Raw genomic sequence first — 17,550 nt, forward strand, 5'->3', positions numbered from 1 at the left:
AGGGGTTCTTAACCTATTTTGGGTGGTAACCCTTTCACAATTTGTCTTTATTTCCATGCCCCCTCCTCTGTATTATTTTTAATTTTTCAAAAGAGTCTGTTTAAGGAGCAAATTACAAATATGTATATATATACAATATATGAAAGCCATTATTTTCATTCACTTCCTATATCCTTTTCAAACAGCCCGGTGATTATTGAAGTGCCGCACTTTGCTTCTTTGCGAGGCAAAGAGCGTGAGATAGTGATCCTTCGCTCAGATAATGGAGAAACCTGGCGAGAACATACACTTGAGGCAACAGAGGAAGCTGTTCAAGAGGTTCTTAACGAGAGCTTTGATGGAGAGGGTATGTTTTACTCCAGTATGCTTAATGAACAAGAGAATTTTGAAAGTACATACTTAATCTACTACCTATTAGCTGAGTAAACATAGATTAAAATGTATTAATTAATGACTGCTAAGATAATCTGAATGAGATGAAATTATTTTATTAATTTAGTAAGGGATTCTCATTTCTTATTTAGGTGTGTTATCTGTATTGTGCGTCATCTCTAGAAGAAATTTACTTGCTGGAAATAATTTTATAAACTATGAATGAGGTAATATACTAATTATTTCTATTGACAGAGTTGAAACAACTGGAGGACTTGAATACCAACCGCATCACACGCATTTTGACCACCGACTTCCCACAGTACTTTGCAATTGTTACACGCATCAGGCAGGAGGTTAGTAAATGGAGTTTTTTATAAGACAAGTTCATTGAATGTCATGGGTTGATATACTTACAAGCTGTAAAAGCTACTTCTATCTTATTAACAACAAAACTGAATATTTTCTGCAATAATAATAACAATCCTTATTTTTTTCAAAGTGATTGATGCATCTGCAATAGACTTGGTTGACATTATTGGCATACATCTTAGAAAGCCCCTAGCTGTATGGAGCATTTTGGGCAGCCTAAATTTAACTCTTGTCCCTCATGATGCAACCCACAACAGTCAGTTAACACTCAGGTACCTACTTAATGCTAGGCAAAGAGGGGAAGCAGGTGTAAGAAAACATGACCAATATTTCACTTGTGCCAAGGATCAATTCCAGTCTCAGTGTGTGAGCTGAGGATATTACCAACCAAGCCAAGAGTGCCTACAGTATAGTAGAGCATCAGTTAATGTAAGGGTTATGTTGCTGAAAAAATCCTTGCAATTCAGTTTAGAGCTATCTAAACTGAAGAACATAGAGAAAAAAACAGGGTTGTATCTCACAAATGTCAAAAAATACCAATACCATGCATGGAACAATCTTCCCAGTAGGGTGATTGAGGCTAGGACTTTGGGCAGCTTTGAAAAGAGATTAGACAAATATAACATAAGAACATAAGAATGGAGGAACACTGCAGAAGGCCTACTGGCCCATACAAGGCAAGTCCTTATCAAAATGACCTTTACCCAAAGCTACCCAAGAATTTACTCCCATACCCAATGACACAAATCAAACCCAGCCCCTCCCACTTATATATTTGTACAATCTCTTTTTAAAGCTGCCCAGAGTCCTAGCCTCGATCACCCTACTGGGAAGATTGTTTCACGTATCCACAACTCTGTTAAAAAACCAGCACCTACCTATGTCCTTTCTAAATTTATCCAACTTAAATCCATTATTTCTGGTTTTTACCTGGTTTGACACCCTCAGTACTTTATTAATATCTCCTTTGTTTATGCCCATTTTCCACTTATACACTAAAATGATATCTCCCCTCGTTCTGCGTCTCTCCAGAGAGTGGAGATTAAAGGCTTTAAGTCTATCTTCATATGGGAGATTCCTTACACAGTAAATCATTTTAGTCATTCTTCTCTGTATGTTCTCCAGTGAGTCTATATCCATCCTGTAGTAAGGATACCAAAACTGAGCAGCATAATCTAAATGAGGCCTTACTAGTGATGTATAGAGCTGTAAAATAACTTTTGGACTTCTGTTACTTATATTTCTTGAGATAAATCCAAGTAATCTGTTAGCCTTGTTGCACACACTTAGGCACTGGTGTCTTGGCTTTAGATTTCTGCTTACCATGACTCCCAAGTCTTTTTCACATTCTGTATAATCAAGCTCTATTTCACCTAGTTTATAGCTTCGAGGGTTATTTTCATTATCAAGGACTAGTACCTTACACTTATCCACATTGAACTTCATCTGCCATTTTTCAGACAAAGACATTAATTTGTCCAAATCCTCCTGGAGTTCATTGCTATCCTCCTCAGAATGAATCATATGGCCTATCTTTGTATCATCAGCAAATTTGCTAATGTCACTTGTAATCCCTTCATCAAGGTCATTAATGTAAATTATGAACAAGAGAGGGCCTAAAACTGATCCTTGTGGAATGCCACTAATGACTAATCCCCATTCAGATTTGACCCTATTAATGGAAAAACTCTGCATTCTATTGGTAAGCCATGTCTCTATCCATGCTAGAACTTTACTTCCTATACCATGAGTTGCCACTTTTCTTAAGAGTCTCTTGTGAGATACTCTATCGAAGGCTATACTAAAATCCAAATAAACAATATCATATTCTTTATCACTGTCTACTGCCTCAAATGTTCTATTGAGGAACGTCAGTAAATTTGTCAGGCAGGAACAACCTCTCGTGAACCCATGCTGAGATTCATTAATCAAATTATACTCTTCAAGGTGACTTCTAATATTGTCAGCTATAAATGATTCTAATAACTTGCCCACTATAGATGTCAGGCTTATTGGGCGGTAATTTGAAGGAACGGACTTATCCCCTGATCTGAATATAGGAACCCCTGGAAATAAATGGTATAAAATACCGACACAATGGAAATATAAACACTTCAGCAGTATAATGTGATCCTTTATTGACGACGTTTTGCCCACGCAGTGGGCTTTATCAAGTCACAAACAGATCTACATGAGTATATATACATGAGTATATATAGGATGAGAATGCTGGGTCAGGTGGAAAAAGCTGCATGTGACAATCTTCGGAGTAGAGTGAAGAAGTCTAAAAACTTGGGTAGCTTTTAAAAGAGATTGGATAAGTATATGAGTGGATCTTCTGCAGTGTTCCTCGATTCTTATGTTCTTATGTGGGATAGCGATGAAGAAGTTTCTTGGCGAGGGGTTCAGCTATGTTATACAAGCTGTTGTTCTGGTTGAAGTTGTTGGATGTACAGATAAGTGATGATTCCAGGATTCTTCAGTATTGAGTGTTGTCTTCTCCAGCAATAAGTCTTGCATTTCTGTGGTTGATGAAATGGTTGTGTGAATTTCGGTGTTGAACAAAGGCATTCCTTGGATCATCAGATCTGCCTTCTTACTGGTTTTCTGAAATACGTGTTTGGAGGTCTCTGGATGTTTCGCCGACGTATAATTTGCTGCAGTCATTACAAGGGATTGTGTATACCCCTGCAGAGGATCGAAGCTTGTCCTGTCTGTTACTGGTAATGTCCTTGATGGTGGTGGATGTGGAAGTAGATACTTGGAATGAGGTTTTGGAGAAGATGTTGGAAATGTGTTTGGTAATGGAGTTGTTGGGGAGGACTATGTATCTCTTCTTGGCAGTGTCTTCTCTGGGTGTGTTAAAGATGTTTATTGCCCATTGTCTGCAGTCTCTAATAAAGTGACGAGGATAGTGAAGTTTAGAAAATACTTGTACAATAAGAGAGTATTCTTCTTCAAGGAACTCACTGCTGCAGATTCTAAGTGCACGTAGGAAAAAGCCTATAATTACACCACGTTTAGTTTTGGTGTCGTGGTGAGAGTAGAAGTGCAGAAGATCGTGTTAGTTGGTAGGTTTCCGATAGATTTTAAAACGAAGTTCAAGGTTAGCTTTGCAGAGAAGAACATCGAGGAAAGGAAGAGTGTTGTCGACTTCTTCTAATGTGAACTGGAGAGAGGGCTCAACCTGGTTGAATTCGACCAGGTCGAGCCCTTGACTGTATTTTAATCTAAATTGTGCTCTCTGATTCTGGCCACATGGGATTTATTACTTCACTGAGTCATGTTATGACACTTAGCATTTTTTTTTTTTTCAACAAGTCGGCCGTCTCCCACTGAGGCAGGGTGACCCAAAAAGAAAGAAAATCCCCAAAAAGGAAATACTTTCATCATCATTCAACACTTTCACCTCACTCACACATAATCACTGTTTTTGCAGAGGTGCCCAGAATACAACAGTTTAGAAGTATATACGTATAAAAATACACAATATATCCCTCCAAACTGCCAATATCTCAAACCCCTCCTTTAGAGTACAGGCATTGTACTTCCCATTTCCAGGACTCAAGTCTGGTTATATAAAATAACCAGTTTCCCTGAATCCCTTCACCAAATATTACCCTGCTCACACTCCAACAGATCGTCAGGTCCCAAATACCATTCGTTTCCATTCACTCCTATCGAACACGCTCATACACACTACCCCACCTTCCTTCCCCTACAGATTTATACACTCTCCATGTCATTCTACTTTGATCCATTCTCTCTAAATGACCAAACCACCTCAACAAACCCTCTTCAGCCCTCTGATTAATACTTTTATTAACTCCACATCTTCTCCTAATTTCCACACTCCTAATTTTCTGCATAATATTTACACCATACATTGCCCTTAGACAGGACATCTCCACTGCCTCCAACCACCTCCTCGCTGCAGCATTTACAACCCAAGCTTCACACCCATATAAGAGTGTTGGTACTACTATACTTTCATACATTCCCTTCTTTGCCTCCATAGATAACATTTTTTGCCTCCACATATACCTTAATGCACCACTCACCTTTTTTATTTCATCAATTCTATGATTAACCTCATCCTTCATAAATCCATCTGCTGACACGTCAACTCCCAAATATCTGAAAACATTCACTTCTTCTATACTTCTCCCCAATTTCATATCCAATTTTTCTTTATCGAAATCATTTGATACTCTCATCACCTTACTCTTTTCTATGTTCACTTTCAACTTTCTACCTTTACACACACTCCCAAATTTGTCCACTAACCTTTGCAATTTTTCTTTAGAATTTCCCATAAGCACAGTATCATCAGCAAAAAGTAACTGTGACACTTCCCATTTCCCAAATTTGTCCACTAACCTTTGCAATTTTTCTTTAGAATTTCCCATAAGCACAGTATCATCAGCAAAAAGCAACTGTGTCAATTCCCATTTTGTATTTGATTCCCCATAATTTAATCCCACCCCTCTCCGGAACACCCTAGCATTTACTTCTTTTACAACCCCATCTATAAATATATTAACCCGTAAACGGTCCAAGCAGATCTACGTTCACATGTGTAGTGCTACAAAAATAGATCTAAGTTTTTTTTACATATTTTCAAATATAACAAAAAAAAAAGTAGATCAAAGTCTTTTTACACATTTTCAAATGTAGAAAAACAAAAAGAAGATCTACTTTTTTTACATACAGTGGTCCCTCAATAATCGTCCGGCCTGAAAGTCGTCCATTTCGGAAATAGTCCTGTTTTTTCATCTAAATATTGGCTCGCAAATGGTCCGTTAACTCGCTAATCGTCCTTCGTCCGGGACGGGTACCCACGCTCTGAGCCGCCTGGGCCTGCCTTCCCAGCCAGTGTGCCATTATTTACCAGTGAGTGACGGTCCCCTCACATGCTCCTATGAAATATTTCATAATATTCCATTGATTTTAGTGCTTGTAAGTGCCAAATAAGCTACCATGGCTCCAAAGAAAGCTTCTAGTGCCAGCCCTTTGGTAAAGAATGTGAGAAACATAATTTATGAAAAAGTTTGTAGAAAAATACAAAGATGGTGGTAGTAGAGTGGAAGCAGTTGTGATAGTGGTTGATGAACATAAGAACATAAGGAGGATCACTGCAGCAGGCCTGTTGGCCCATGCTCAGCAGGTCCTTTACAATTCATCCCACTAACGAAACATTTTCCCAACCCAGTCCTCAATGCTACCGAAGAAATAAGCTCTGATAACTCTATCCACTCATTTGCAAGTCCCAAATGAGTGGATAGAGTTATCAAAGCTTATTTCTTTGGTGGTAGAAGGTAGTAGTGATGGTGGTAACAGTTGTAATAGTGGTAGAAGGTCGTAGTGATGGTGGTAGAGGGTTTCTTCTTCTTTAGTGATTCAGCGATTCAACCAACTCCTCTAATGTTGTATAGGGCTACAAAAACCACCGCCGCCTCAGCTGCTGCTTCACCACCATTATGGACGGCTTACACTCAGTGGCCCTTATATACCCAACAACAACACAACACAACACCTCTCGTGACATACGTAATGACTTATTTTATTAATTCTAGAGTATATTCCATGTTTCTATGTTATTAATATTGTTTATTATGTCATATTAGTTGAATTGTGATAGATAAATAAGCCATAGAGCTGATATTAGTGTCATATTCTCCAACAATAAACTTGCCATCCCTCCCTCACACAAACAAATAGCCAATAAGAACATAACAATGGAAGAACACTGCAGGTCTACTGGCCCATACAAGGCAGGTCCTTATCAAAATGACCTCTACCCAAAGCTACCCAAGAATTTACTCCCGTACCCAATGACACAAATCTAACTCAGCTCCTCCAACTCATATATTTGTCCAATCTCTTCTTAAAGCTACCCAAGATCCTAGCCTCGATCACCCTACTGGTAAGTGTGATGTTAAATAAGAACTTAAGAAAGTAGGAACACTGGAACAGGCCTGCTGGCCCATACTTGGCCAGTCCTTCACAAATCCAACCCACTAACAGAACAAATGCTACCCAAGCAATAAACTCAGGTGCAAGTCTGACTCAAATCCAACCCCTCTCACTCGTGTATTTATCCAACCTAAATTTGAAACTACCCAATGTTTTAGCTTCGATCACCCTACTAGGCAGACCGTTCCACTCATCAACCACCCCTATTACCAATGTTCATTTATACATTTTATTAGTGCCCTAGAGTCCTTACGGAGGGGGATTCCCCTTCCAAATAACCTCCCCTTCCTCTCTCCTCCTCCCTGTCTTCCATTCATCAACAACAGCCTTCAATAAAGGTAACTGTTATGTTGAATGTTCATTCTTTTGTGCATGTAAATCTATCTTTTAGGTAAAAAAAAAATTGTTGTTGATACTTCTGGGTGTCTGGAACGAATTAATTGGATTTACATTATTTCTTATGGGGAAAATTGATTCGAAAATTGTCCATTTCGATAATAGTCCCACTTCCAGGAACGGATTATGGACGATTATTGAGGGACCACTGTACTTTCAAATGTTGAAAAAACGTATATATACGTTTGGACCGTTTACGGGTTAAACATCCATGATGACAATACACATCCCTGTCTAAGACCTACTTTTACTGGGAAATAGTCTCCCTCTCTTCTGCACCCCCTAACCTGAGCCTCACTATCCTCATAAAAAACTTTACAGCATTTAGTAACTTACCACCTATTCCATATACTTGCATCATCTTCCACAATGCTTCCCTATCCATTCTATCATATTTTTTTTTTTATTATCACACTGGCCGATTCCCACCAAGGCAGGGTGGCCCGAAAAAGAAAAACTTTCACCATCGTTCACTCCATCACTGTCTTGCCAGAAGGGTGCTTTACACTACAGTTTTTAAACTGCAACATTAACACCCCTCCTTTGGAGTGCAGGCACTGTACTTCCCATCTCCAGGACTCAAGTCCGGCCTGCCGGTTTCCCTGAATCCCTTCATAAATGTTACTTTGCTCACACTCCAACAGCACGTCAAGTATTAAAAACCATTTGTCTCCATTCACTCCTATCAAACACGCTCACGCATGCCTGCTGGAAGTCCAAGCCCCTCGCACACAAAACCTCCTTTACCCCCTCCCTCCAACCTTTCCTAGGCCGACCCCTACCCTGCCTTCCTTCCACTACAGACTGATACACTCTTGAAGTCACTCTGTTTCGCTCCATTCTCTCTACATGTCCGAACCACCTCAACAACCCTTCCTCAGCCCTCTGGACAACAGTTTTGGTAATCTCGCACCTCCTCCTAACTTCCAAACTACGAATTCTCTGCATTATATTCACACCACACATTGCGCTCAGACATGACATCTCCACTGCCTCCAGCCTTCTCCTTGCTGCAACATTCATCACCCATGCTTCACACCCATATAAGAGCGTTGGTAAAACTATACTCTCATACATTCCCCTCTTTGCCTCCAAGGACAAAGTTCTTTGTCTCCACAGACTCCTAAGTGCACCACTCACCCTTTTCCTCTCATCAATTCTATGATTCACCTCATCTTTCATAGACCCATCCGCCGACACGTCCACTCCCAAATATCTGAATACATTCACCTCCTCCATACTCTCCCTCCAATCTGATATCCAATCTTTCATCACCTAATCTTTTTGTTATCCTCATTACCTTACTCTTTCCTGTATTCACTTTTAATTTTCTTCTTTTGCACACCCTACCAAATTCATCCACCAATCTCTGCAGCTTCTCTTCAGAATCTCCCAAGAGCACAGTGTCATCAGCAAAGAGCAACTGTGACAACTCCCACTTTATGTGTGATTCTTTATCTTTTAACTCCATGCCTCTTGCCAAGACCCTCGCATTTACTTCTCTTACAACCCCATCTATAAATATATTAAACAACCATGGTGACATCACACATCCTTGTCTAAGGCCTACTTTTACTGGGAAATAATTTCCCTCTTTCCTACATACTCTAACTTGAGCCTCACTATCCTCGTAAAAACTCTTCACTGCTTTCAGTAACCTACCTCCCACACCATACACCTGCAACATCTGCCACATTGCCCCCCTATCCACCCTGTCATACGCCTTTTCCAAATCCATAAATGCCACAAAGACCTTTTTAGCTTTATCTAGCTGTATAGTCCTTGTGGCTTGGCGCTTCTTTTCTGATTATAATAATAATTAGCTTTATCTAAATACTGTTCACTTATATGTTTCACTGTAAACACCTGGTCCACACACCCCCTACCTTTCCTAAAGCCTCCTTGTTCATCTGCTATCCTATTCTCTGTCTTACTCTTAATTCTTTCAATAATAACTCTACCATACACTTTACCAGGTATACTCAACAGACTTATCCCCCTATAATTTTTGCACTCTCTTTTGTCCCCTTTGCCTTTATACAAAGGAACTATGCATGCTCTCTGCCAATCCCTAGGTACCTTACCCTCTTCCATACATTTATTAAATAATTGCACCAACCACTCCAAAACTATATCTCCACCTGCTTTTAACATTTCTATCTTTATCCCATCAATCCCGGCTGCTTTACCCCTTTTAATTTTACCTACTGCCTCATGAACTTCCCCCACACTCACAACTGGTTCTTCCTCACTCCTACAAGATGTTATTCCTCCTTGCCCTATACACGAAATCACAGCTTCCCTATCTTCAACAACATTTAACAATTCCTCAAAATATTCCCTCCATCTTCCCAATACCTCTAACTCTCCATTTAATAACTCTCCTCTCCTATTTTTAACTGACAAATCCATTTGTTCTCTAGGCTTTCTTAACTTGTTAATCTCACTCCAAAACTTTTTCTTATTTTCAACAAAATTTGTTGATAACATCTCACCCACTCTCTCATTTGCTCTCTTTTTACATTGCTTCACCACTCTCTTAACCTCTCTCTTTTTCTCCATATACTCTTCCCTCCTTGCATCACTTCTACTTTGTAAAAACTTCTCGTATGCTAACTTTTTCTCCCTTACTACTCTCTTTACATCATCATTCCACCAATTGCTCCTCTTCCCTCCCACACCCACTTTCCTGTAACCACAAACTTCTGCTGAACACTCTAACACTACGTTTTTAAACCTACCCCATACCTCTTCGACCCTATTGCCTATGCTCTCATTAGCCCATCTATCCTCCAATAGCTGTTTATATCTTACCCTAACTGCCTCCTCTTTTAGTTTATAAACCTTCACCTCTCTCTTCCCTGATGCTTCTATTCTCCTTGTATCCCATCTACCTTTTACTCTCAGTGTAGCTGCAACTAGAAAGTGATCTGATATATCTGTGGCCCCTCTATAAACATGTACATCCTGAAGTCTACTCAACAGTCTTTTATCTACCAATACATAATCCAACAAACTACTGTCATTTTGCCCTACATCATATCTTGTATACTTATTTATCCTCTTTTTCTTAAAATATGTATTACCTATAACTAAACCCCTTTCTATACAAAGTTCAATCAAAGGGCTCCCATTATCATTTACACCTGGCACCCAAAACTTACCTACCACACCCTCTCTAAAAGTTTCTCCTACTTTAGCATTCAGGTCCCCTACCACAATTACTCTCTCACTTGGTTCAAAGGCTCCTATACATTCACTTAACATCTCCCAAAATCTCTCTCTCTCCTCTATATTCCTCTCTTCTCCAGGTGTATACACGCTTATTATGACCCACTTTTCGCGTCCAACCTTTACTTTAATCCACATAATTCTTGAATTTACACATTCATATTCTCTTTTCTCCTTCCATAACTGATCCTTCAATATTACTGCTACCCCTTCCTTTGCTCTAACTCTCTCAGATACTCCAGATTTAATCCGATTTATTTCCCCCCACCGAAACTCCCCTACCCCGTTCAGCTTTGTTTCGCTTAGGGCCAGGACATCCAACTTCTTTTCATTCATAACATTATCAATCATCCGTTTCTTGTCATCCGCACTACATCCATGCACATTCAAGCATCCCAGTTTTATAAAGTTTTTCTTCTTCTCTTTTTTAGTAAATGTCTACAAGAGAAGGGGTTACTAGCCTATTGCTTCCGGCATTTTAGTCGCCTCATACGACAAGCATGGCTTACGGAGGAAAGATTCTTTTCCACTTCCCCATGGACAATAGAAGAAATAAAGAAGAACAAGAGCTATTTAGAAAAAGGAGAAAAACCTAGATGTATGTATATATACATGCATGTGCGTGTCTGTGAAGTGTGACCAAAGTGTAAGTAGGAGTAGCAAGATATCCCTGTTATCTAGCGTGTTTATGAGAAAGAAAAAGAAACCAGCAATCCTACCATCATGCAAAACAGTTACAGGTTTCTGTTTCACAGTCATCTGGCAGGACGGTAGTACTTCCCTGGGTGGTTGCTGTCTACCGACCTACTACCTTTTCTAAATCCATAAATGCAATTAAAAATTTCCCTACCTTTATCTAAATACTACTCACATATATGCTTCAATGTAAACACTTGATCTACACATCAACTACCCACTCTAAAACCTCATTGCTCATCCGCAAATCTACATTCTGTCTTACCTCTAATTCTTTCAATAATAACCCTACCGTACACTTTTCCTGGTATACTCAGTAAACTTATTCCTCTATAATTTTTACAATCACTTTTGTCCCCCTTCCCTTTATATAAAGGGACTATACACGCTCTCTGCCAATCCCTAGGTACCTTCCCCCCTTTCATACATTTATTAAACAAAAATACCAACCATTCCAACGCTATGTCCCCCCCTGCTTTAAACATTTCTGCCATAATCCATCAGTTCCAGCTGCTTTACCCCCTTTCATTCTACGTAATGCCTCACGCACGTCCCCCACACTCACATCCTGTTCTTCTTCACTCCTAAAAGATGGTATACCTCCCTGGCCAGTGCATGAAATTACCCCCTCCCTTTCTTCGTCGACATTTAAAAGTTCCTCAAAATATTCTCGTCATCTACCCAAAACCTCCATCTCCCCATCTACTAACTCCCCTACTCTGTTTTTAACTGACAAATACATTTGTTCCCTAGGCTCTCTTAACTTGTTTAACTCACTCCAAAATTTTTTCTTATTTTCATTAAAATTTCTTGACAGTACCTCTCCCACTCTATCATCCGCTCTCCTTTTACACTCTCTCACCACTCTCTTTACCTTTCTTTTACTCTCCATATACTCTGCTTTTCTTATAACACTTCTGCTTTGTAAATACCTCTCATAAGCTACCTTTTTCTCTTTTATCACACCCTTTACTTCATCATTCCACCAATCACCCTCTTTCCTCCTGCACCCACCCTCCTATAACCACAAACTTCTGCCCCACATTCTAATACTGCATTTTTAAAACTATTCCAACCCTCTTCAACCCCCCCACTACTTATACCTGCACCAGCCCACCTTTCTGCCAATAGTTGCTTATATTTCACCCGAACTTCCTCCTCCCTTAGTTTATACACTTTCACCTCCCTCTTACTTCTTGTTGCCATTTTCCTCTTATCCCATCTGCCTCTTATTCTAACTGTAGCTACAACTAGATAATGATCCGATATATCAGTTGCCCCTTTATAAACGTGTACATCCTGGAGCCTACCCATCAACATTTTATCCACCAATACATAATCTAACAAACTACTTTCATTACGTGCTACATCATACCTTGTGTATTTATTTATACTCTTTTTCATAAAATATGTATTACTTACTACCAAACCTCTTTCTACACATAGCTCAATTAAAGGCTCCCCATTTTCATTTACCCCTGGCACTCCAAATTTACCTACTACTCCCTCCACAACATATTTTCCCACTTTAGCATTAAAATCTCCAACCACAAGTACTCTCACACTTGGTTCAAAACTCCCCACGCATTCACTCAACATTTCCCAAAATCTCTCTCTCTCCTCTATACTTCTCTCTTCCCCAGGTGCATATACATTTACTATAACCCACTTCTCACATCCAACCTTTATTTTACCCCACATAATTCTTGAATTAATACATTTATAGTCCCTCTTTTCCTGCCATAGCTTATTCTTCAACATTATTGCCTTATATTGAAATATTTCCAGTTGTATTTCAAAAATTTTAGTAACTTTTAAACATTTGAAATTATGTATTTTTTTGCAGGTACATGCAATTGGTCCTGAGGGAGGTATGGTGTCATCGACAGTGGTGCCTCAGGTCCAGGCGGTGTTCCCTCAGGGAGCTCTGACAAAGAAGATCAAAGTGGGACTCCAGGTAAACCTCTTCAAGCCACGCAAAAACCACACAGGACCCATGAAAAAGATTAGCGTCAATAATATTCCCAAGAAGAAGCGTTTTAGTCTTATTTGGTGAAGTAGTTAACATTGTCAGGGTTCAGAAGAAATTCAGGGCAAAGTTAGCATATTTTGATTCCCTTTAAAATATTTGCATTTCTGCAGTTGCTTGTCATTGCTATGCATATACTTATAATGTTCTCTGAATTTTAGTTTTCAATCATTTAGACTACTACAAATATTGTTATAATACTATCGAGGTAAATATTAATCGGGAGTAGCATATTGATTGGTTAAGGAGATAGTTGGCTGAAGAAGTTTCTTATGCCTATTGCCAAATTAAATTCAAGTGTAATAGTTTCACATATAAACACAATCATATAAATCTAGTTATTACTAAAGAAATTTTTCTTAGAGACATTATACTGCAACTCAGGAAGCTTATGTAAATACTTAGGCATTTTATTACTTTTATGCCATATTTGTAGTTCACTCGAAGTAGTGTATTAAGGTCATAATTAAAGGGTTGGATACTACACACTCAGAAATTACATTACATTAGATAATTAAATATAATTGGTAATGCTCTTCTTCAGTTAGTTTTTTATTTTGGTATAGTATACTGTACAGTATGGCAGTGTTGAATTATCTTTTCTTTTTATATTGTATATTGATTGCATTTAAATTATTTTTACTTCGTACAATTTGCTAGTTGTAAGACATTAAACATTAAGCATAAATTCTAGTCAGTGCGATCTCATCACTTCGACAAAATTTAATATTGCGGTTAGAAATTAGGCATTTGACGTGCCTAATGAAAGTAATTTCATGTGCTTTTTTATCATTATTACTGAAGCTTTTTATTTGCAGTATTTTAATTTATTTTAATCGGGTATATGCATGATTTTGGTTTGCATGAGTCTGGTTTTGCTTCTGGGAATAGAAAAGTTAGTTAATATTTTCCATTGAATTTTATTTGAATTTTTTCTGTGTGCTTTTGATTTCATAATTTATTAATTTATTTTAATTGCTATATAAAAATAGATTTTGAGGTTTATAGCAGGATGCTGTATATTGATTTAGTTAAATAAAAATAGTGACCAGATTAATAGTGTGTGTATGCAAGATCGAAAAAGAAAACAATAGAGATAACAAGCCAGTTAGAAAAATTAGTTTGGAGGTTTGGTAGGTTGTAGCCTCTGATTTAGGTTAGTTATATTTCCAGTCGTACAAGTATTACACTTGGTCCCACTGACAATATCTCACAGAAATGATAGTTCTTGTCATTCTGCAGAGTCCTTAGTTCCACTACATTTTTTCTCTTCATTGGTACATACATCATAAACATTAACAAAAGCAGACTGTCTTGAATATTGACAATAATTCTTAAAGAAATATAATAATGTGTATAGTATTTGAAAATCTCTGATACTGTGCTGTGATATAAATATGAAATATTCATCTTTTAACTTGTAAATGTCTACTCACACAAGAAAATATAAATGGAGCTTTTTTCCATTGATCACAAACTGGTACTGAAGACAGTGATGATGTGTAACTAGAGCTCTGTAGTGTGTGAGAATGACTTATCTCTTTGGTCTTTCTATGCAGCAGAGAGACTATAAGGCTAGAAACTTAATGCACTGTAGAAAAGGTTGAACTCTTGAATTTATACTGTATTATCAAAAGTTCAATACAGTATTCTAATTTAATACTTACATTAATATTATGATCTTCAAGAAAATTATCTGTAAAAAGGCTTGTAAATAGATAATGAATTCTAGCACCTTTAAACAAGTGCATGAGTTGCATTTGACGCTATTGCTGTAGAATCACAAATTTGTTCACACTATTGAGACAGACAGTTATGACACAACCATTCTTAACATTACTCACAATCTATTATTACAACCCAGAGCCCATATTGTAGGGAGCCTAAATGTGATGAGACTAGTAATTAGGCCTTGCATTAAACTTCAGTAATACTTATTTAGTAAATTTATTTTGCTTAAGTTAAGTCTTATTGTAGTATGCCAAGGCCTGACTACTGATAACCTCACAACCATTTACTGCCTTTTTGAGAACAATTATTTTTATATGTAGTACAGTATTAATATCCATAGTATTTACTGTAGACTTTGTCCTTCAGTTGTATAGCAAAGTTCACCCATTCCAATTGAAAGTGTGATAAGTGCATCTAGATTAATCAGTCTAAAAAAATAGAACACAAAAAGACTTTTTTGTATAGTCTTCAGTAGTAGATAGTAATATGTTGTATGATGATCTGATTGTAGCTTAAGATGTAGGAGGTGATTTGTAATTTTTAATGATCTCAGTGCACAAAAATATTTATATAACATTCTTTGTAAGTTGAATCTCATTTCTTTTTCGTGAAGAAAATTTATACTTAAATTTAACTACAAAAAAAAAAAAAAAACACCAGCTATTTCCCTGTAGTATCATAGTTTAAATTTGGTGATAGTCTGTGGAAGACATTGATGTCCCCTCTTGTTACTTTAATAATGATGTGAATATTATAGAATGTGCAATATTGCCTTACATTATATATAAGTTGTCATTATCTTCCATATGCTCCACATATACTAGAGTACAGACCAGCCTTGTGGTACCCTCTTTCTCTGGCATCATTTTCAACTGGTTGAACCACACCAGTCTCTTGTAATTTTATCGTGATACTGTGACTTTTTCCATGTACTGTGCTGCAGTGATTTTGTTTCCTCTGTATCATTGTGTAAGTTATCAATTTCTGCTTTTTTTTTTTTTTTTTTTTTTTTTTGACTTAACTGCAAGTTTCTAAACTTGAGTAATTATTTTAATATTTTTCTGTGATATTCTAATTTTATTAGCTATTATATTTCAATGACTAAAGAAATTTAAATTCAGTTGGAATATAGGCAAATCAATTGAATTGTGTACTTTAATGTTTGTATATGAAAATGTTTCATTCTTTAAAAAATAGAGGCTTGGGGTTGCCATTTGGTGAATGCAGGTAAGGAAGGTACCCACAGACAGTTGCAAATACCTCACAGCTTTTAATATAATTTCAAGCAGCTGAGGGACTCATTAAGATTAGCATGTAGCTGTTCCTGGTTTTGTAACTGTGTGTCAAATTTTCTGGAGTCACATGAGATGAAAGGATTTAATTAATTTTATGAAAAATAAGTTTTACTTAAGTAGGTAAGGCAAAACAGAGGCTTTTTTTTTTTTATAAATCATGAAGATCTCAGAGTGACAGTTTAGAAATTTGACTGGTGGCTCGATGAGGATTGTGCAGTTCGTGTGGATCTGCTATGTCATTGTCGAAGATGAGGTTAATTTATTAGCTAACTTGTCTTCTTTTTGCTTAGCTAACTATTGGCTTACTAATAACTGCAGCACAAACTAACATATGTTAGCTAGTTTGTACCACAGTCTTGGAAAAAATGCCCAATAAACTTAGTTTAACGCAAGTGGCATGAAGTTTGTTTTCACCAACTCGCCTGAACATGTGTGTAATGTGCAGTTAGCAAGGTTCGATGAAACAGCATTGGATGGGTTCATCAACACTAGATAATAAGATTGTGGATTTTTGAGGAACATTCAGTAACTTAGAAATTTTATTTTGGGTACACTGGACCTTGTAGTAACATTTGTAGCAACCACAGTTCAACTGATTTTATTGGGCTTTTGTACCACCTATTCTTCTCCTAATGCTCTGTGCTCTGTGTGCTTCTTGTCTTGTTTGTTTGCCAGCTGCCTTGTTCGTCCATGCTGTGTCGAGCCTCGCTCATGCTGCTGGGTTACATGTACCTCTTATCAGTCAAATTTTGTTAATATTTTCACAAGGATATTTACAAATTCTTTTGAAAATTTACTTGCAAATAATCTAGGTAAATATCCAGATATTTAATAATTTTTTAATAATTATAATAAAGTGCATGAACTTTCATAGAAATCACTCAGATTTTAACAATAGCTTAGCAAAATTTGACTAGTATACTAACCTTTGGTTGGGGAAAGTCTGACAGTTTAGTAAATAAAGCTGGAAAAAACTAAAATGAAAGCATTGCATTTAGTGTTGCATTAGACAAAATTAGTCAGTACAGGTCACTTGTAAATTGATAATTCAGCTATGCCCTGATAATTTCAATAATGTAGTTGAAAATCAAAAAACTGTCAAAAACACTGCGCAGCATTTTAAGTTTGCAATAGACTTTCTTTGAAATATAATTATACAAATAATTATATAAATTACATTTAAAAACTAAATTATGAAGAATAACTTGGAGCAGTACAATTAAAGGTACAGGAAATAGATTGGCTGGCTGCAATTAAGCATAATAGTTTTCATTTTTTTTTTTAAAGCAATTTATTCTTTAATTTACTTTGCCACAAAGCAGCACCCTGAATTCTTTTCCTTATGGGATATCAAAGAATTTCAAAATTAAGTTATAACTGGTTACTTTTAATATTTTAATCTCTTTTTTTTCTGTTCTCATCAGAAATGCTACATTTTTTGTGGCACTCTCA

The 17,550-nt window shown here is 37.2% G+C and overlaps 1 protein-coding gene across 22 annotated transcripts in view; it reads left to right on the forward strand.

Moving 5' to 3' along the window:
* Positions 1–17,550, forward strand: part of LOC128689421 (ankyrin-2) — a 989,227-nt gene that overhangs the window by 729,766 nt on the left and 241,911 nt on the right. For all 22 annotated transcript variants that reach the window (XM_070086289.1, XM_070086299.1, XM_070086296.1 and 19 more), the window contains 3 exons: positions 186–346; positions 628–728; positions 12,890–13,000. In XM_070086289.1, the coding sequence (XP_069942390.1) occupies positions 186–346; positions 628–728; positions 12,890–13,000 (373 nt within the window). The remainder of the gene's footprint in view (positions 1–185; positions 347–627; positions 729–12,889; positions 13,001–17,550) is intronic.

This window comes from Cherax quadricarinatus, chromosome 18, assembly GCF_038502225.1.
Source record: "Cherax quadricarinatus isolate ZL_2023a chromosome 18, ASM3850222v1, whole genome shotgun sequence".
Taxonomy (NCBI): Eukaryota; Metazoa; Arthropoda; class Malacostraca; order Decapoda; family Parastacidae; genus Cherax; species Cherax quadricarinatus.